This window comes from Balaenoptera ricei, chromosome 2, assembly GCF_028023285.1.
Source record: "Balaenoptera ricei isolate mBalRic1 chromosome 2, mBalRic1.hap2, whole genome shotgun sequence".
Classification (NCBI taxonomy): domain Eukaryota; kingdom Metazoa; phylum Chordata; class Mammalia; order Artiodactyla; family Balaenopteridae; genus Balaenoptera; species Balaenoptera ricei.
This window is the reverse complement of record NC_082640.1, coordinates 185,101,815-185,124,073: the sequence shown is the minus strand read 5'-3', so window position 1 is coordinate 185,124,073 and position 22,259 is coordinate 185,101,815. Positions and strand designations below refer to the sequence as shown.

General features: G+C 42.3%; 1 protein-coding gene across 10 annotated transcripts in view; it reads right to left on the bottom strand.

Moving 5' to 3' along the window:
- The window catches only part of WDR20 (WD repeat domain 20), a 62,906-nt gene extending 53,962 nt beyond the window's left edge, over window positions 1–8,944 (bottom strand). For all 10 annotated transcript variants that reach the window (XM_059915023.1, XM_059915027.1, XM_059915022.1 and 7 more), the window contains exon 1: window positions 8,661–8,944. In XM_059915023.1, coding sequence (XP_059771006.1) covers window positions 8,661–8,909 — 249 coding nt within the window. In that variant the 5' untranslated portion in view covers window positions 8,910–8,944. The remainder of the gene's footprint in view (window positions 1–8,660) is intronic.
- Window positions 8,945–22,259: the final 13,315 nt, after the last annotated feature.

Genomic DNA, 22,259 nt, shown 5'->3' with positions numbered 1-22,259 from the left:
CACTGTGGAGGGCCCGGGTTCAATCCCTGGTCAGGGAACTAAGATCCCACAAGCCGCATGGTGTGGCAAAAAAAAAAAAGCCCTAAGAAGTGAATACTGTCTAAAATAGCAGACACCGTACATCTCACCACTATTTACTCATCCATCTTACCACTAGATTGTAGTCACCTTAGGCCAGGGACTGTCTTATTTGTCTTTGGGCCTATAGGTCCAATAAATGTTAGGTGGATGGACAAGCCATTTATTATTCTACTGGACTGTGAACTCCTTGATGGCAGAGATTCTGTCTCAACAACAATATAGAGCAGGCACTCGAATCTTGATAGAATAAATGAGTGTGTGGATATCTTGTCTCCTTGGTTAGACGATAATCCTCTTAAGGTCAGGGATAATGTCTTATACTTCTTTGATTTCCCATAGTCTAGTATACTGCTTTTCACATAAAACCACTCAAATATCTATTAAATGAAGCATTAAGACATGTCAGAGGGCTTCCCTGGTGGCGCAGCGGTTGAGAATCTGCCTGCCAATGCAGGGGACACGGGTTCGAGCCCTGGTCTGGGAAGATCCCACATGCCGCAGAGCAACTAGGCCCGTGAGCCACAATTACTGAGCCTGCGCGTCTGGAGCCTGTGCTCTGCAACAAGAGAGGCCGCGATAGTGAGAGGCCCGCACACCGTGATGAAGAGTGGCCCCCACTTGCCACAACTAGAGAAAGCCCTCGCACAGAAACGAAGACCCAACACAGCCAAAAATAAATAAATAAATAAAATTAAAAAAAAAAAAAAAGTAGGAATTAAAAAAAAAAGACATGTCAGAGCCTCTGAAACAAAGCTCAAAGTAAGCAGAGAATGAGCACCTGTACCAGTTTTGCTGTAGCAGGAAAACAAAAAACACACACAGCCCAACAGTGAGCTGGCTGTGAACCAACCAAAGGAGAAACAGCTTAAGGTCACAGGGATAACCTACAATGTGGTTACTTGAAAATACATTAAAATATTCCTATTCTTACTTTAAAATACAAAAACCTTAAAAATTCCTTCCTCGTGAATGGTTCTTGCTTCTTTCTCATAAAATCTACAGTTTCAAGTACATTTTCCTACTGCTACAAAACAAGATAAAATGTAGCACAGACTGACTTGGCCTGTTTTTAGTACAATGTACCCTACTTTTAAAAATTCCATATTACAAAATAGAATTGACAATGCAAAACATTACTCAGTTTACAAATTACCAATTGGAAGAGAAGCTGTGAAGTTGAGAAAAATGCTAAAAGAGTGGGGGGGAGGGATAAATTGGAAGATTGGGACTGACATATACACACTACTATACATAAAATAGGACTTCCCTGGTGGTGCAGTGGTTAAGAATCCACCTGCCAATGCAGGGGACACTGGTTCGAGCCCTGGTCCAGGAAGATCCCACATGCTGTGGAGCAACTAAGCCTGTGTGCCACAACTACTTAGCCTGAGCTCTAGAGCCCATGACCCACAACTACTGAGCCCACGCGCTGCAACTACTGAAGCCCGCGTGCCTAGAACCCGTGCTGCGCAACAAGAGAGGCCACCGCTGTGAGAAGCCCGCACACCGCAACGAAGAGCAGCCCCTGCTCGCTGCAACTAGAGAAAGCCCGCGCGCAGCAATGAAGACCCACACAGCCAAAAATAAATAAATAAATAAATAAATAAATAAATAAATAAATAAATAAATCTATATTAAAAAAAAAAAAGAAATACAAGGCTACCCATTTTGAAATTTACAAAAATGTGATCTGTACACAACATTTCGGGAAAAATCATCTATTTGAAATCCAACCCAAAATTCTTCCACTAGGCAGAGAAATACCTCTTCATTTCACCTTTACTCCTTAATTCCACCTGATGCCTATACTGCTTATGCCATGCGCTGAGCACACACCTTCTACTCTACCTTACAATTATCAAGACAAAAATACAAGCTCCTTACAGACAGGGAGTGTCTTAATTTACCCTCACATCACCCATAGCAGACAGTAGTAACTTGTATGTAACAATTCAGCAATAAACACTTGATGAATGAGGATTACTTTTTTCAAAGCAAGACGCATCTTGCACTCTATTATGAAAAATAGATGCCAAATGTTCAGAGGATAACTTGTCATTGATATTCTGAATTATTAATGTCCTGAAAATTAAAACTGAGAATGTCTGCCAATTTATTTCTATTTTTGATATCTATTCCTAAATAAACAAATAGGACATTTCCTATTTCCGCACAAAGTAACCTAGCTGAAATATAAATAAAACTGTTCTCTAAGACATCAAATATCAGACTACAAAAATCTTTACATTTATTTTTATTAAAAAAAATTTTTTTTTAATTAATTTATTTTATTTATATATCTTTGGCCACACTGGGTCTTCGTTGCTGCTCATGGGCTTTCTCTAGTTGCAGCGAGTGGGGGCTACTCTTCATTGCAGTGCATGGGCTTCTCTTGTTGCGGAGCATGGGTTCTAGGCACGCGGGCTTCAGTAGTTGTGGCACACGGGCTCAGTAGTTGTGGCTCGTGGGCTCTAGAGCGCAGGCTCAGTAGCTGTGGCGCAAGGGCTTAGTTGCTCTGCAGCATGTGGGATCTTCCCAGACCAGGGCTTGAACCCGTGTCCCCTGCATTGGGAGGCGGATTCTTAACCACTGCACCACCAGGGAAGCCCTACATTTATTTTTAAAATAAGGTTCTTTAGGCATATAGCCAAACTAGTCAGTGACAAAATCCACTAACTATGTTTTGATTCTTGCTCAAGTTTTCTACCAGAGCACAATAAACAAATAAAGGCACCAGATGATTAACTCAATGTTAATAAATATAGGTGACAAGTTGCTTGAGGGCAAGACCTTGTCTATAACCAGCATCTAAAACATATCTAGTACCTCATATCTGGTAGGTGTGCCCCACAAATATTTGCTGAAAGAATGACACTCATGACTAGCTCATGGATCTCACTGACACACTCTGGGAGCTTCTTACCATTGCTTACATCCACCCATGGAGTCTCTCAAAATCTCATCACCATCTTCCTCTTCAAGGTCAAGAGAACCAAGGTATCACATGAAAGTTTCTCAAGCCTGCTTTAAGGGATAAATTAACATGCTTTTCCCTCAGTATAGAAGATGCTATAGTCAAATAACTAAATCTTTATATCAATACTTCAGAAGTCATTAAGTGGCCTTAATGGGGAAAAACAAAAACAAAACAAAACAGATTCCCATCCAATTCCACAAATGCCCTACTAACTTAAGTACAAAATTTCTTAAAGTAAATTTGATATAAAAAATTCTAGACTTCTAAGCCTTTTTCTAAATAATAAATGGAGAGCAGAGAGATGTGAAAATAACAAATGGGGAGAAGGGTGCGAACATGATCCTCTCTGGAGCAATCCAGTATCTAAAACTAGTCTGTGGATAAAAACCTTTAAAAGGCATCTAGTTCCCCCTCCCACACAAAGCATGAATCCCTCAGTCACCAACAGGTAGTCCTGCAGTCTTTGATAAAGAGACAGAATATTTCCTATATGGAATGCTCATTCTCTCTCAAGTCAACCCATTACCCTCCTGGATAACTCCAGCTCTAAAAATATTCTAGCTGCTATTTCTTTTTTTAAATTTTATTTATTTATTTCTTGGCCGCATCTTGCAGCACGTGGGATCTTAGTTCCTGGACCAGGGATTGAACCCGCACCCCCTGCAGTGGAAGCGCGGAGTCTGCTTCCACTGGACCGCCAGGGAAGGCCCTTTAGCTGTTATTCTTAACTGAACTTCTGGCTCCAGCTTCATCTCAGCCTGGTGAGTACCCACGCTTTTTCTAGCATAAAGACCTAGAGTCACTATGTGTTCAACTTGCTTTCAAAACACACCTCACTCTTCCCAATTCCCATTCAGAGAAGCAGGCAAAGAATCCAAGACATGAAGACATCTCCCCAGTACAAAGATGAATTTTCATTTAAAAATTATTGAGCACAGAATTATACAACCTTAAGAGTTGAAAAGGCTTTGGACACCATCCAATTCTACCTTTCATCTATTGTAGGAATTGCTTCAATCTCTGGACATTTGTACAGAACATTTGTGGCCTAGAATGTTAAGATAGGGGGAAAAAAGTAAAAGCTCTTTGATTTGAATGTTAAGTAATTCTGAGTATAGCTTTAAAAAGTTGCTTGATTCAATTAAAAAAAAGGTGGGGTCATGGAGGGTTAAGTTAGGAGTTTGGGATTAGCAGATACAAACTACTATATATACAATAGATAAACAACAAGGTCCTACTGTATAGCACAAGGAACCACATTCAGTATCCTGTAATAAACCATAATGGGAAAGAATATGAAAAGGATATGTATATATACGTGTAACTGAATTACTTTGCTGTACACCAGAAACTAATGCATTATAAATCAACTATACTTCAATAAAACAATTTTTTTTAATTTGAAAAGTTGTTTGACAGTACATAGATCTGGTAGGTAACATGGTTTGATAGAAGTAGATCAAAAGTAATCCGCACCATTTGTCTACTTTCCACTACTTCACTGTCTCTTGCTACATAATTTCCCAGTTATAAGAAGCTAAATTTGTTACCAATAATTTTAAATCTCTTTTGGGAATTCCCTGGCAGTCCAGTGGTTAGGACTTTGTGCTTTCACTGCCAGGGGCCTGGGTTCAATCCCTGGTTGGGGAACTAAGATCCCACAAGCCATGCAGCGCAGCCAAAAAAATATATATATATTTTTAAATTAAATAAAAATGTCTTTTAAAAGATGTGAGCTACTAAAAATACCTGTTACTTTTGGGCCCAAAATTGAACAGATTTTTAGCTCCTAAAGATCTTTTTAAAGTAAGACATAGATGGACAGAGACGCTTTATCCAGTCATTCACTCAACAAATTAACAGTAGGGGTCTACTCTATGCTGGATGCTGTGCTGGGCACTAGGAAGACAGAGAAAGCAGAAAAGACATCCTATTCTAAGGGAGCTTTGTTTACAGAAGAGACAGAGAATTACAAATTGAGAAAAGTGCTAGAAAGGCAAAGTACAGGATGCTATAAAAACGTGTAACAGGGAAAACTGATCTAGCCTGCGAATTCAAAGGACATGCTGAGGAAGTGATGTTTAAGCTTAGATCTGAATGGTGGCCATTTGCATTTATGTAAAAACAGATCTCCATAAAATGAAAGGGTTGGTACAATAAGCCCAGTACCTTTGGCATCTTTATCCTAAAACCACCTCTTTTTTAAAAAGAGGAAAGCAAAGTATGCTATAAAGAGATCTGAAAGCTAGTAGCTGAAAGTTCTTTGGGAGGCGGGGCAGTGTCTCACTCATCTTTGGTTACCCCACATCCCCTTGCCTAGTATAATTATTACCATAGTAGTCACTCAAATCTTTGCTGAAATGCTGAGTTCACCCTCCGTATTAAATCAATGTTCATATTATTTTTAGCTCAGCAAAACAAATTCACAAAACTAGATGTCCTCACACAAGAAACCCTACTCCGAACTTCAGTTTTGAAAAGAAGATGCGTGATGAATTGGGAGAGTGGGATTGACATATATACACTAATATGTATAAAATGGATAACTAATAAGAACCTGCTGTATAAAAAAATAAAATAAAATTCAAAAATTCAAAAAAAAAAAAGAAAAAGAAAAAGAAAAGAAGATGCTTTCATCTACCTCACAGGATTGCAAGATTCAATGAGATAACACAGGGTAAAACGCTGGGGTAAATTCTGAAGTGCTTGGAGTATTCGGTTATCTGTGTAACCAAAAAGCTAGATCAATCTCTTCTCACTAAGACAGTTCTTTAGATTCAGTTGTGCTTCTTTACCATTAATTCTTTACCATGAGAAAGAAACTGCATCACAGGTTTGCACACGCTCTCTAGCCTTGGCTTTCTCTGAAGGGTGAGATTCCATAAACTGAAGGTGCCTTCTAGCTCTAGAAACTGACCTGTAAGTGTTTTAAAGGGACGAAGATTACACTCCTTAGCTTAGATTTTAAACTACCTCCTAAATCTGGGATTAAGAGATACAAATTATTATGTATAAGATAGATAAGCAACAAGGATATATTGCATAAAATGGGGAATTACAGCCATTATCTTATACATTTAATGGAGTATAATCTGTAAAAATACTGAATCATCATGCTGTACACCTGAAACTAATATCATATTGTAAATCAACTATACCTTAATAAAGTAATAATAAGACCTAGTTTCCACTCATTTCACATGCAGATTTAAGTTGAATGTATTCATCCAATTTAAACCTTCTGAATGTTCTAAATAATCTGATTAATTGTTGTAAAACTTTATATGCCCCAAAGAAAAAAAATTTTTAAAGAGTCAAAACGACCAAATGTCAAAAACAGATTTATAACTCCTAACCCCAAAAAGTAAAATTTGGTTTTTCGATTAAGGAAAAGTATCTGCTCTGTTTTAAAATCAGAAAAAAAGTCACAAAAACAATCACTTGTATTCAGAAATAACAAAAAATAAATGCAAACTCATTCATGGAAACCGAATTTTTAAAAAAATTACAGTGGCTAGGAGACAGTTGAAACGTCCACCATATAATGCAAATGTATCTACAAGATACTACCACATGAAAATGAAACTTTACAAAAAAGTTAATGTGCTCAAGTAAATTATGCAGCTGAAGGCAAATCTACATGTTTAAGATTTGTCTTGTTTAAAATAATTTTTTGCTGTAGCTTTGAAAAGCTCTCCTAGTTTATCCTTCATTCAATAGTATCCCACTAAAAGAGGACACTATTATGATACTTCCAGGCAAGAGACATGTTTTTATGATGCAAACCAGAGCTACCAGATCCAGATAAGGTTTGCCACTAGAATGCTTCAGAAATAATATACTTTAATAGAAAACTTATTTAAAAAGGTAACATCTACACTAGTAATCATTAATATATTTAGTTTTTATGCACTTTTAAATTTTTATGTAACTCCATTTAATAACTTAAAATTCTAAACTTGTTACCAGAGAAAAAGCTGATCCTTTCAGTCCTTGTATCAATGTCAAGATAGCAGCTCCTGTTTGACAGATGCTCTTAATGACTATTTTAACTATATTTTACATCTACTGAGTGTTTCGGGGCTTTAAAGTTCATTACAGTCATTATGCTATTAATCACAACGGGTGTACCACAATATTCTCTTTCTAAAGAGCTGCAGGTAGAAGTTAAGTAACTCTTACAAGGTCACGGAACAAGTCAGTGACAAAGTTGGGGATAGGACTAAAACTTCAGCTCCTAGACTACTAACTACTTCACACTTTTCCAATTCCGAAAAAGTAAAGTCAAGCGATTTACTTTCAGTAATTTATAACAAGATACCTCAAACACAGTAGTACACTTATCATAAACGCTAACAAAAAGACTCCCCTCGAACAAATGAGACAACTTGTTACATTTAGATACCACCGTCACATCCCTAGTTCTTGTAACTAAGCAAAAACCTACTGCTTCTGGATATAGTAAATCCTGGAAAATGTCCACCCTTCAATATATACAATTTATTTTCACACTAACTGACTATTTATAAATTAATCTGTTATCACCTTCTCCCACGCCCAGGTACTGTGGAGGGCAGTAATTTCCTCACTCTTCCAAGAGTCAACTCAAAGACCACATATCTCAGAAGTAAGCAGTTCTCAATGAGAACAAAGTTACGTAGCCAATGAAAGAACAGCTCTAATAAGTTGCTTCTTTTTAAGAGATATTTTTAAAGGATGATTACATGCTTGACAGCATTACTGTTAAATCGCCCGCCAAGAATAATGGTTCTTGTGATGTAGCTTTTGAGGCATATCCCTCCCTGTTTCGGACACAGTCTGACTTGTTGGACAAGACTGATCTGGGCACGCTCACACACAACCCCTATGAACCAGCCCAGTCCACTGGAAACATCTTCTGGACCTCTTAACTGTAGTAGTACTCAGCCCTTCCCATACCTATAAGGGACAGGAGGACCCTCTTTAACATTCTCTCAGGAGAAGGTTCCCTTCGAGAAGGCAGTGACAGCCGTCCTCCCTCGGATGTTTTTGGAAACAAAGTGTTAACACCAGAAGGAGAGGCTCCTAGGAAGTGTCAGTGTGGCAGCAGGTGGAGTAGCCCTTCGTGCCGAGCAGGTCCTTTCTGACCTAGTCTCAAGTCCTCCGCTTCCCAGCCCCGGTTCCGCCTTACAGATCTTCCCAAGCCGCCCCGCGCCCCTGGTCTCTAACCCAGAGCGAGACTCTCCACCCTCCTGGAAGGCGAGGCGGCCTCAGCAGACCAGACGGCCACCCCACCTCTTCCGGGGACTCGCAGGCCCGCTCCCGGGCCGTGTCAGAGCCTGACGGACCCGCAGGGGCGGCAGCCGGCCCTTTCTGGGGCCTCCCAGCCGGAGCCCCGCACCCCGAGGTCCCGTTCCACCGCCCCCCCCCCCGAAACACCACCGCCACCACCCTCCTCACTCCCGAATCCCCCTTCCTCAGGAGCACTCCAGTGGAGTTACCGGCCCACTCAAAAGTAAGAGCCACGGCCAGCCCATCGGTCACCCTGGCCCCCGCTGTCACCGCCCTGCTCCTGGCCTCTGCCCACGCCGCTGGCGAGCCCCGGTGACGCCCGGGTCGGTACCTTGCGGACCCCCTTGTAGATATAGAAGTAGAGCTCCCGGCCCACATTGAAGCAGAGGCGGTCGCCGTTGCCAGACTGGTCGTTGAGGTTTACGAAGGAGACGCGGACAGGGTTGGATCCCTGCGAGTTGAAGGGCACCCGGTTGGGCCGGCTGTACTCCGAGTGCGGCAGCAGCTTGTACAGACCTTCCCGGGTGGTGAATTGGGTCTTAATCTCGTTCATCTCCTTCCCTCCTCCCTCCGTCGCCATCTTGGAAAGCAGCGTTCATCCTGCCCTAAGTGCCCGGATCACGCCCACCGCGCAGGCGCCGTCCTGGGCTCTCGCCCTCCCCCCGCCCCTTCCTCCTGGCCCCTCCCACCCGCGAGCCGGCCCCGAGGAGGCCGGCGAGGAGAAGGGGCGGGCTTGTTTACGGCCCGACTGCGCAGGCGTGCTCACCTGGCGCGCTCCACGCTGCAGGGCGTCCGCAGGCTCCTCCCGCGGGCGGGGCCTCCGGGCCACCCCGTTGTGGCGCAGGTGTTGCTGTCCAGGGTCCGAGGGCGGCCTAGCGGTGCCGCCTACTCCGCCGCCCCGGCCGGGCTGAGCCGGCAAGGGGAAGCCGCGGCGGTGCTGCGGTCGGCGCCGCTGAAGGGAGCTCGCGGCGGCCTCCTCGGCTGCCTCGGGCCCTGTCCTGAGAGGTCCCGGGACCCCGAGGAGCGGAGGAGAGAGCCGTCTGTGCCGCCGCAGATTCGGGGTCAGCACGTGGGGTGCCGTGAACCGAGCGCTCAGGCCCCAGTGTTCCACCCGCAGGAGGGTGCGGGGGAGCCCCGAGTCCGGGAGAGGGCCGGTCCCCCTGTTCTGGGGTCTCCCCTCGGCCAGCCCGCACAGTCGTCTGGATGCCCGGGTCAGGAAACCCCTGTGCACCTCCCCGAGTCAGTTTCCGAGAAGGTACTGAAGGACCTCAGTTTTCCGCTTCACCATGTTTTGTTTTGGTTTTTTTTTAAGGTGAGGTGGAGGGGAGAGGAGCGTATAGATACACAGCATCTGTGTTTGCAAGTCAAATATCTGAATACCTATCTGTAGTGAGCATTGGCTAATTTTAAGGAAAGCAGGTTGTGTTGGCGCTTCTGTTTCTTAAATTTGTCTCCACCAGGTGTTTAGAGAAGGGAGGGTCGGGTCAGGTCGGGAAATGGCTTTGGGAACCAGAGACTGAATCTAAGCATGATTCACTTCTCTTGCTCAACATTTTATGAAGAGCTCTTAGTAAAGTTGGAGGCTGTTGATTTTTTTTTTTTTTTTTTTTAAGGCTCAAGTGGAATCTGCAGAATTGTTCACTAGGCATAGCTGTGTGGATATACTGTACTAGGTCTAGATTGTAAGGCAGAAAAAGAAAAACAAATTGTAAGGCCGGCACACGTGTTGCAGATTAAACAATCACCGTTTTGTAGCTGGGTTTCTTGGCATGTTGCAGTAGAATACGAAAGTTTATAAAGTGACAGAAACATCCTGATAGAATTTCAGGTAGGGGTGGTGGGGAGCCGACATCTGTTACACCAAGAATGATTTATCCCTTTAAGTACAAATCATAGCTGGAATGTCACAAAAGAAGTAGAGAGCGGTAGGTTCTAAAGAGGAGTCTGAATCCTAAACATCTTACATACATAAGCAGGTAATGACAGTGGAAACTGTGCCAATGATGTAATACTGCATTTGACAGTAACATCCTGTATCCTTTGTACATGCTGGCAAAAAAGCACTGGAGTAAATCCTACTTAAAGAAGAGATACCTATGGGCTTCCCTGGTGGCGCAGTTGTTAAGAATCCATCTGCCAATGCAGGGGATACGAGTTCGAGCCCTGCTCTGGGAAGATCCCACGTGCCGCAGAGCAACTAAGCCCGTGCACCACAACTACTGAGCCCACGTGCCACAACTACTGAGCCCGCGTGCCTAGAGCCCGTGCTCCGCAACAAGGAAACCACCACAATGACCAGCCTGCGCACCGCAAGGAAGAGGAGCCTCGCCCGCAACTAGAGAAAGCCTGCGCGCATCAACGAAGACCCAATGCAGCCAAAATTAATACATAAATAAATTTTAAAAAAAGAATAGATACCTAAAACACCTAAAATTTTGTGTTACAATTGTTTTGATGTTATCTGTCTTCTGCTAAAGGTTAAAAAGATATCAGAAGCCTTTTAACATGGCCAGGATGTATTCTGCGGTCCCATGGATTTATTCCAATTTCCTATAACCATGTTATTTTACATTGAAAATGTGTATACTCTCCTCGAGGGATAGTGACATCCTGAATCATCTAAAAATAAGTCAGCTGTGTTCCCTAGTTATCAAGGGGAAAAAAGCGTAATACATTTTGGAGGGAAAAAAAAAAACTCAGCAAGCAAAAATTAAAACATAAAAATTATATTAGCAGCCCTCAAATTAACTACCCACTTTCAATTACCCATAATACCTGTATACCTTAGTCTTCTATTAAGGTTTTATTCTACATAAATTTAACATTTTATTGAGATCACAGTAATAATAGGCTGTTCACTTTGTCCCATCCAAAGCCTTTGAATAATCTCTATTCTTAATACTTTTTCTCTTGTCATTTTCCCCCCCACACTCATAGATTCAATAAATAACACCAAATTTATATAACTGGGCCTGACCTAAAGTTATTTCTGATTTTCAGTTTCAAACCAGGCATTTCTACATGGATTCGTGCCTCAAATTCATCCACCTCTAAACCTTATCAGTTCCCTTTCCACATCTTCAAAGTTGAATCATTATAGCTTCATGAGTATTTCCTTAATTTCACTTTTTTCTCTCAACTTTCGTCCTATAAACAACTACCAAATTAATTTTCTTAAAACAATGCTTTAGACGTTACATTCTTTTTTCCAAACACTCTCAAAGACTTTGAATATCCATGTTATTTAAGTCATACACCAAGCAATTCTCAGCCTGTCCTTACATTTTGCATGAATCCTCCATTCCAGTCAGACTGTTCTGCCATCACCCTTAGCCCTTTCTCTTGCTTGGAAAGACCTTCCTCTTGTTTCCTCTTCATAGCCTATTCTTTAAGAACTAGTTTGAGTCCCATCTTCACCAAGCCTTTCCCAAGCCCTGGGTGATAAAACAATCCTTGAAACCAAGGATTCTCCATTCAGGATTCATAGCTGGCATCAGGGAGTGTTTGAACATCTTGTAATAGTATTCAAAATTTTGTGTACATGTTCATTATATCATCGGAGTCTATAGCTTTCATCAGATTTTCAAAGAGGTGTGACCACCTTCCCCCCAAATTTAAAAATTACCACTCTAAACTTCTTTGGCACTTCTCTGAGCTTTCATTTGTCCTGTGTACTATACTAAAATGTTATCTTCTTTTGGTATTTATCAGCATATGCTAATTGTATTGATGTTTATCTTTTAGGATGCACTGCTGCCTTTCAGTAAGATTGTTACGCACACTCCAACATATGAGAGACCTTGTTAAAATTCTTTGTCTCCTCGAATATGTATTTGAGCGCCCACATATGCCACTCTGTTGTAGCCTTTGGGATACATCAGGAAACATAAATCCCTCACTCATGGAGTTTATATTCTTGTAAGGAGAAGACAGAAGATAAACAATCAACATGAATAAGTAAATCATGCCATGATTGTACTAGGAAAAAGAAGTAGAGCGAGATAAGGGGGGGTTGGGAGCGTGCTGAGTAGCTCGCAGTTTAAACTGTGGTGGCCAAGATAAGTCTCCTTGAGAGGTGACATTTCAGCAAAGACTTGAAAGGGGTGACGGAGTGGACCATGGGAAGATCTGGGGAAAGAGCTGCCCAAGCAGAGGAAAAAGCCCCCCAGGGCCCCCAAGGCAGGAGTGTGCATAGCATGTTAAGGAATAGTGAGACAGCCAGTGTGGCTGGAGCAGAGTGAGCGGGGAAGCCATTGCAGGGTTTAGGAATCCATTTGTGGACTTCCCTGGTGGCGCAGTGGTTAAGAATCCACCTGCCAATCCAGGGAATACGGGTTCGAGCCCTGATCCGGGAAGATCCCACATGCCGCGGAGCAACTAAGTCCGCGCGCCACAGCTACTGAGCCCGCGTGCCACAACTACTGAGGCCCGCGCACCTAGAACCCGTGCTCCACAGCAAGAGAAGCCACAGCAATGAGAAGCCCGCGCACCGCAACGAAAAGTAGCCCCTGCTCGCCGCAACTAGAGAAAGCCGGCGCGCAGCAACAAAGACCCAACGAAGCCAAAAATAAAAGAATAAAAAAAAAAAATCCATTTGTTTGCTGGCTTGAGTGTAGACTAAAGGAGACAAGAGTGGACGGGGAGTCCACTTCAGAGGTTAGCGGTGTTCATCCAGGCCAAGGGCGATGGAGGCTTGCTCAGGGAGTGGTAGCAGTTGAGGTTAAGAAAGTGTAAAGAAGGAATTCCCTGGCCGTCCAGTGGTTAGGACTCCAAGCTTCACTGCCGGGTTCGATCCCTGGTCGGGGAACTAAAATCCCACAAGCCACACAGTGCAGGCCCCCCGCCCCCAGAAAAAGGGCTAGAGAATCGTAGTTGTTTTCTGAAGGTAAAGCCAAAGCCAGTGGAATTTCCCAGCAGACCTCGTGGGAGAAATGGGGGAGTCAAGAATGACTCCGCAACACGCATAAGCAGCCGGAGGATGGAAGTGCCATGAACTGAGATGAAAAGGCTGGAGAAGAGCAGGTCTTGAAAGGAGGACCAGGAGTTCAGTTTTGAGCATGTTGGGTGTGGGGTGTCTATTAGGCATTTACAGGAAATGTCTGGGAGGCAGTTGAATAATCAGGTCTGGAGAGAAGTCTGGCCCACCAGCATGTATTTGGCAGTCCTTAGCTGATGGTCTCTAAAGCCTGGATCCGGTCACCAAGGGAGCGAGTGGGAACAGTGGGACAATCCAGGAGGTGGAGGAGAAGAGGAGGAATATTTGTTAATGAAAAAATACCATTTTTTTACCAGCTTAGTACGTATGGAATATTCACTTAGTACGTACGGAATATTCATTTAGTACATATGGAATACCATCTTAGTACATATGGAATATTCACTTTAGACCAAACTTAACTGTTTTTCTGATTCAGAGATTAATTCATCAAGATGCTGAAAAGCTTTTTTTGTTTTTAGCCTTGAAGAGAAATAATGTTTGCCACAGTGACCTTATAAAGAGAAATGGGCATAGACGGGTGTCTTTAGGAACCACATTCAACCTCTTTACTGACTCACTATGTACAGTAACCAATCTCCCAGATTTATCTTGTTGGATGAGTTTATTCTATTAGTACATCATGACTTGGTGCTTCCTTATAACACCGTTGTGAGACTTGAAAACAAATTTGGAAAACATCGCATAACATAGTGTCCTTAATAGAGCGCTCCAGCTTTCTGCTTCAGATTTGCAGAATGGTTAAACTGACACACCACTGGGATTGTTCAGTTATGATATGTACAAATTGATCTTGTATAAAGCATCTTATTCTTTCTTAAATAATCATTATTAAGTGGATGCAATACTTAATATCTCACATGTCTAGCAATAAAAGTGCTTTTTAAAGAGCTCTTTTAGGGTTTTCCGATACAACTCGTTTGGGGAGCGCCTACTATATGGGCATCATGCCGAGTGCTCACACAGACTCTGGTCTTCATGCACAAGCTGGTGAAGGAGGTACCCTTATCTCCTGTCCACACGTGAGAAAAGAGAGTGATGAAGTGACTTGTCCAAGTTACTACCCTAGAGTTAGCTATTAGCAGAAACAAAATTCGAATTCAGGTCTCAAAAGAGAAACTTCTTGGAGTAAAGTAACAAAATATACTCTGTTTTTTTAAAATTAATTAATTAATTAATTAATTTGGCTGCATTGGGTCTTCGTTGCTGCACGTGGGCTTTCTCTAGTTGCAGCGAGCGGGGGCTACTCTTTGTTGTGGTGCACGGGCTTCTCACTGCGGTGGCTTCTCTTGTTGCGGAGCACGGGCTGTAGGCGTGAGGGCTTCAGTAGTTGTGGCGTGAGGTCTCAGTAGTTGTGGCTCGTGGGCTCTAGAGCTCAGGCTCAGTAGTTGTGGTGCACGGGCTTAGTTGCTCCGCGGCATGTGGGATCTTCCCGGATCAGGGCTCAAACCTGTGTCCCCTGCATTGGCAGGCGGATTCTTAACCACTGTGCCACCAGGGAAGTCCCAATATGCTCATTTTTAAACTATACATTACTAAAAGGGGAAGAATAGCAATTCAGATGGAGCAAACATGTATTTTTAAATTAAAAAAAATTTTTTGAAGTATAGTTGATTTACAATGTGTTAATTTCTGCTGTACAGCAAAGTGATTCAGTTATACATCTATGTGCATTCTTTTTTATATTCTTTCCCATTATGGTTTATCACAGGATATTGAATACAGTTCCCTGTGCTATACAGTAGGACGTTGTTGTTTATCCCTTCTATATATAGTAGCTTACATCTGCTAACCCTAACCTCCCACTCCATCTCTCCCCCACCCCCCTCCCCCTTGGCAACCACAAGTCTGTTCTCTAGCAAACATTTTTTTTAATTCAAAGTTTTTTTAAAAAAATTCAAAACTAGAAAACACAACCCAGAGAATGGGAGAAAATGTTTGCAAATCATGTATCTGATAAGATACTTGTATGTAGAATGTATAGACAACTCCTACAACTTGAAAAACAACCTAGCTTTTAAACGGGCAAAGGACTTGAGTAAACATTTCTCCAAGAAGATATACAAATGGCCAGGAAGCACATGAAAAGATGCTCAGCATCATTGTCATGAGAGAAATGCAAATCAAAGCCACAATGAGATCCCACTTCACACCCACTAGGATGGCTGTAATCAAAAAGACAGATAATACCAAGTGACGAGTATGTGGGGAAATTCAAACCCTCATATCCTGCTGGTAGGAATGTAACACAGTGCAGCCACTTTGGAAAATAGTCTGGTATTCCTCAAAAGTTTAAACAGTTACCAATGACCTAGCAATTCCACTCTTAGGTATATTATACCCAAGAGAAGTAAAAACATGTCCACACAAAAACTTGTACATGAATGTTCATAGCAGCATTAGTCATAATAGCCAAAAAGTAGAAACAATCCAGATGTCCATTGACTGATAAATGAATAAACAAAATGTGGTCTATCCACAGAGTCGAATATTATTCACCCATAAAAAGGAATGAAGTACCAATGCATGCTATGACATGGATAAACCTTGAAAACATGCCGAGTGAAAGAAGGCTGACACCAAAGGCCGCATATCATGTGATTCCATTTATATGAAATGTCAGGAACAGGCAAATCTACAGAGACAGAAAATAGGTTAGTGGTTGCCTAGAGCTGGAAGGGTGAGGGGGAAGGAGGACTGACTGTTAATGGGTACGGGCTTTCTTTTTAAAGAGACAGAAATGTTCTAACATTGATTGCAATCGTTGCACAATTCTTTTTTTTTTTAAATTTATTTGGCTGCATCGGGTCTTGGTTGCTGCACGTGGGATCTTCGTTGCAGCGCGTGGGCTCTCTAGTTGTGACACACGGGCTCATTAGTTATGGCGCATGGGCTTCGTTGCCCCAGGGCATGTGGGATCTTAGTTTCCCCGACCAGGGATCAAACCTGCATCCCCTGCATCGGAAGGTGGATTCTTAACCACAGGACCACCAGGGAAGTCCCATACAATTCTGGATATACTAAAAACCACTGAATTTTATACACTTTATTTATTTTATTTTTTTATTTTTGGCTGCGTTGGATCTTCATTGCTGTGCGCGGGCTTTCTCTAGTTGCAGCGAGTGGGGGCTACTCTTCGCTGTGGTGTGCAGGCTTCTCATTGCGGTGGCTTCTCTTGTTGCAGAGCATGGGCTCTAGGTGTGCAGGCTTCAGTAGTTGTGGCATGCAGGCTCAGTAGTTGTGGCTCACAGGCTTAGTTGTTCCATGGCATGTGGGATCTTCCCGGACCAGGGCTCGAACCCGTGTCGCCTGCATTGGCAGGCAGATTCTTAACCACTGCGCCACCAGGGAAGTCCCTATACACTTTAAATGAGTGAGTTGTATGTGCTATTAAATCAAAACTAGAGCAAACTACACAGGGCCCAGTTTATTTTTCGAACAGCCACTAAATTATTAGGAATAAATACGTATTGGGTTGTTTGGACTCACCTAATAAACAATAAACAGAACTGTTAGGTGTTCTTTTGGTCTAGGGGTGACGTGAAGAAATTACTGAGACGCTAAGGACTCTGAGAAACAAGAACGTTTGGGACTCTGCCATGAGGCATGAACCTCCCTCAATTTCCAAGTTGTACCTGCATTTTTTTTTTTTTTTTTTTTTTGGCTGTATCGGGTCTTCGTTTCTGCGCGAGGGCTTTCTCTAGTTGTGGCGAGCGGGGGCCACTCTTCATCGCGGTGCGCGGGCCTCTCACTATCGCGGCCTCTGTTGTTGCGGAGCACAGGCTCCAGACGCGCAAGCTCAGTAGTTGTGGCTCACGGGCCCAGTTGCTCCGTGGCATGTTGGATCTTCCCAGACCAGGGCTCGAACCCGTGCCCCCTGCATTAGCAGGCAGATTCTCAACCACTGCGCCACCAGGGAAGCCCCCTGTACCTGCATTTTTATCTCTCTCTGAACCCATTCTTACTCTTTTCTTCCAGAATCAAAGGAAGAGGCATCTCTTCTTTTCAAAACAAATTTCCCCACCATGCTCTGGTAGTGAGTCCCTCTTGTGCGCTCCAGGACAGCATGCTTCAGCGGTGATATTCCCTGTCTCCTAGGCAAATTCCCACACTGCTGCTCGACTGCTTCCTTCCATGCAGTGCGAATGTGCTGAGCAAGGAATACTAGTCAACAGAAGTGCTCTTTTTCTCCACTTAAAAACAAAACACCTCTATCTATTGCCCAGTCTCTCCACTCCCAGCCTTAAAAGACTCACAGCTGTCTCCCCCACCTCATATAAATACAATTCCATGTGTGCTGTTTTAATTGTCTTAGACTCTAGAGATAAGACAGAAATGTGGGCTCCAAACCATAGTAATGAAGGAAAAAATATAGGAAGAGAATGAGAGAATCAGTCATCACAAGGCTGTGACATTCTGTCTGTCACTCACAGGTACAGAACCAGTTGAATTATTTCTTAGAGTATTCTTAGAACTGCACCCAAATTAGGACATCGCTTTTCATGGCTAGAACTTGTGCTAACTTTGTTTTTCATTGTGAACCTCCTCCAGTTACAGATCCAATGACAGCCTGTCCAAGCAGCCCAGTGAACTTTGTGGGTTTTATCTCTTTAGAGATTAGAGCAAGGACCTTCAAGCTTAATAGCCTCAGTAACAATTTCTAACTTTCTGAGAACCTTAAACAGGAAAGAGAGAGAAGGAGGTTGAAAAAAAAAGAGTTGGTATGCTGTATGTAAAGAAAAAATTTACATGCTGCTTATACATGATTAGACGAACTTCTCAGCTACTCTCTGGGGTAACATTACTGGGCTGTTGAGAAGCAGCCAGTAAAGTTGAGTGATTTCTAGCCATAGGCTTCTGTAGAGTAGTGGTTGGGGGCCTGTGATAGGAAGTAAGATGCATTTGTTAAGCTAAAAATCTGTTTCGGGGCTTACCCTGGTGGCGCAGTGGTTAAGAATCCGCCTGCCAATGCAAGGGACACCGGTTCGAGCCCTGGTCCGGGAAGATCCCACATGCTGCAGAGCAACTAAGCCCGTGCGCCACGACTACTGAGCCTGTTCTCTAGAGCCCGCAAGCCACAGCTACTGAGCCCGCGTGCTACAACTACTGAGCCCACGTGCCACATCTACTGAAGCCCGCACGACTAGAGCCCGTGCTTCGCAACAAGAGAAGCCACCGCAATGAAAAGCCTGCGCACCACGACAAAGAGTAGCCCCCGCTCCCGCAACTAGAGAAAGCCCACGTGAAGCAATGCAGACCCAACGCAGCCAAAAAAAAAAAAAAAAAAAAGACATATAATAAAGTTGGCAGGGTTAATTTAATAAAAGGTGCTGGAACAACCAATTAGCCATTTATAATAAAATAAATATGGATTCCTAATTCCTTCCTCAATCCAAAATAAGCTCCAGATGGATCAAAGATTTAAATATAAAAATTAACCATGAGTCTGAAAAGAAACTACTTCAATAAATATATTGGTAATCTTGAAATAGGGAAGTCTTGTCTAAACATAACCCAAACCTCACAAGTCTTAGTCTATTTTTATTCTATATTTTGCATGGCGCAAAACACCACTTAAAAAGATAACAAACTTGGGAAAGATATTTGTAACACATGTGGCAAGGGGATAATATCCCTAAAAATAAAAATGCTTCTTTAAGTCAATGAGAAAGGAAAAATAACACAGTTTAAAAAATAGGCAAAGGACATAAGTAAGCAGTTCACAAAAGTTGCATTTATCAGACTTTTTGTTTATGACTTCTGAGTTTCCTGTCATGCCTAGAAAGAACTTCCCTGTTCCAAGATGCTCAACTTTTCTAATAATGAAAGAAATGCAAATTAAAACAAAAATTTTTTTACTGTCATATTGGAAAATATAAATTATCAATAAAAACTTGATAATAGTGTTGCCACAGTTTTTTGTGTTGGCAAAAGTATTAAGAAACAGGCACTTTTAGTCCCCGTTGGTAGGAATGTAGATTGCTATTATTTGGAGGACAATTTGATAATCACTATCAAAATACCTGTTGTAGTTATGTGATTTGACTCAACAACTCCAATTTTAGGAATTTACCTGCACAAATGTACAAAGTTTATATTAGGATTTTCACTGAAGCATTGTTCTTAATAGTGAAAAATTGGAAATTCCCTAAATAGCCATCAGTAAGGAATTAGATAAATAAAATATGGGAATGCCATACATTGCAGCTGTTAAAAAACAAATATGTAGGACTTCCCTGGTGGTGCAGTGGCTAAGAATCCGCCTGCCAATTCAGGGGACACGTGTTTGAGCCCTGGTCCGGGAAGATCCCACGTGCTGCAGAGCAACTAAGCCCTTGCACCACAACTACTGAGCCCACGTGCCACAACTACTGAAGCCCGTGCGCCTAGAGCCTGTGCTCCGCAACAAGAGAAGCCACCACAATGAGAAGCCAGCGCACTGCAACAAAGAGTAGCCCCACTCGCCGCAACTAGAGGAAGCCCAACGCAGCCAAAAATAAATAAGATAAATAAATGTATAAAAAAAAAAAAGAGGAAAACATTTCGATGTTGTTATGGGTTGACTCGTGTCCCCCCTAAAGAGATGTTAAAGTTCTAGCCCTCGGTGCTTGTGGATGTGATCTTTCTTGGAAATGCAGCCTTTGCAAATGTACTTAAATTAAGATGACACTGTTAGGGTGGGCCCAGATCCAAAATGACTGCTGTCCTCATGAGAAGAAGAGACAGAGACTCACGGGGGGGAGAACATCGCGTGAGACAGGCAGTGAGCAAAGTGCCGCAGCTGCAATTCAAGGAACCCCAGGATTGCCAGCAAACCCCAAAAGGTTGGAAGAGGCAGGAAGGATTCTCCCCTGCAAGTTTCAGAGAGAGCATGGCCCTGCCTGTACCTTGATTTGAAACTTCTAGCTTCCACAACTGTGAGACAATAAATGGTTTAAGTCACCCAGTTTGTGGTACTTTGTTGCAGCAGCCCTAAGAGACGAATCAGGATATCTAAAAACAAGTGAATTTCAGATATGAAAAACTCACAAGTTAGAGAAAAAGGTAAAGTTATCATTATTTACAAATGATATTTGTTTGGAAAATGCAAGAAAATGAATGGAGAAACCATTACAAACAGTAAGCGATTTCAGTAAGGTAGCTAGGTACAAAATTACTGTACAGAAGTCATTATGTACACAAGCCACACCAGTTAGCAGAGATATAAACGGCTTTATTTACAATAGTTATGAATAAGATAAAACACCTAGAAATATACTTAATAAGAACTGCAAGATCTTTATGGTGGAAACTTTAAAACGCTACAAAGGACTCCAAAGCACAACTGAACAAGTGGAAAGGCACACAATGTTCTTGAACAGAAAGACTCGACATGATAAAGGTATTCGTTCTTCCTAAATTAATCTATAAACTTAATGTGATTCCAAAATTCCAAACTATATTTGGAAACTAGACAAGATGATTTCACCGTTCAAGTGGAAAAAGTAAAAAACCAAACAAGGAGACCCATGAAAGTTCTAAAAAGAAGAATAAATGGGGAATCATCCTTATCAAATATTAAAAGTTTGATAAAACTATAATAAAATAATGTAGCAAGGCACATGATCAACGGAACAGAACAAGAATTCCAGAAATAAACACAAATACACAAAAAAATTTTTTATTTTTTTAAAAGAATATTTAAAATCTGTAAGTAAAAGATGAATGTTTGATAAAGAGAATTAGGACAACTGGGTAGCCATCTGGGAGAAAAAAGTCCAAATGGATGAAAAATTAAAATATAAAAAAGAAAAAATAGGGACTTCCCTCGAGGTCCAGGGGTTAAGACTCCATGCTTCCAACGCAGGGGGTGCAGGTTCGATCCCTGGTTGGGGAACTAAGATCCCACATGCCGTGGGTGTGGCCAAAAGAAAGAAAAAATAATAGAAGCAATGAGGGGAGGCATTTTTAATAATCTCAGAAGTAGAAGATCTTTCTCAATATGATACAAGACTTGGAAGCCATAGAAGAAACTTGACCACATTAAAAAATGCTTTTCCCCCTCAGTACAGTTGACCCTTAAACAATTCAGGGGTTTGCTCACCCTCTGCACAGTCAAAAATTCAGTATAACTTTACAGTTGGCCCTCTGTATTGCCAGGTCTGCATCCTTGGATTCAACCAACCACGGATTGTGTAGTACTGTAGTAGGTATTTATTGAAAAAAAATCTCATAAGTGGACCGGCCCAGTTCAGACCTGCGTTCTTTAAAGGTCATCTGTGGTGGACGCTGTCATCCCTACTGCTATTATGGCATTTTGGTCCCTTCCCAGCCCAGGAAGGGGATTTGCAGGGACCTTTCCCTCCAAAACAAAACAAACGAAAAAAGCAAAAAAACAAGGGAAGACATGATTCAGCACAGGCAGTTTTCTTCTGCTCCCCCTGTATCTAACACCCCCAAACTCAGATGTGATAGATAGAGCTCAGGCTAGGCCCAAAGCCCCGCTAACTGGGCACCTAGGGAAGGGCAGGCACGGTGGAGGCTGAGGTTGCCCATCCAGTCGGCCACTCGCATCAGGGAAAGCAGAGGGCCCAGCAGGCGTGCCTGATCCCACGGCTGTGTCACGCAAGCTACACTGGAAATTTCCCGCTCAGCTGCCCCTCTCCTGCCTTTATATGAATTATCTGAATCACCTTTGCCGAGAAAAGAAAAGTGTTTGCTTTATTTTTTAAAAAAAAGTTTTCCTTTTGATAAACCACTGTAAGCAAAATCAACAAACAAGAAACTGGAAAAAGTAAAGACCTCCTAGAAATCAAAGAAAGGCTAACAATCCAGTGGGCAAAAGGATATGAGCAAACATTTAAGAGGAAACAAAATGGAAGTATGTCTCAAGCATGAAAAGATACTCAACCTCAGACTTAAGAAAAATGTAAATTAAAATAGCATAGATAAAAT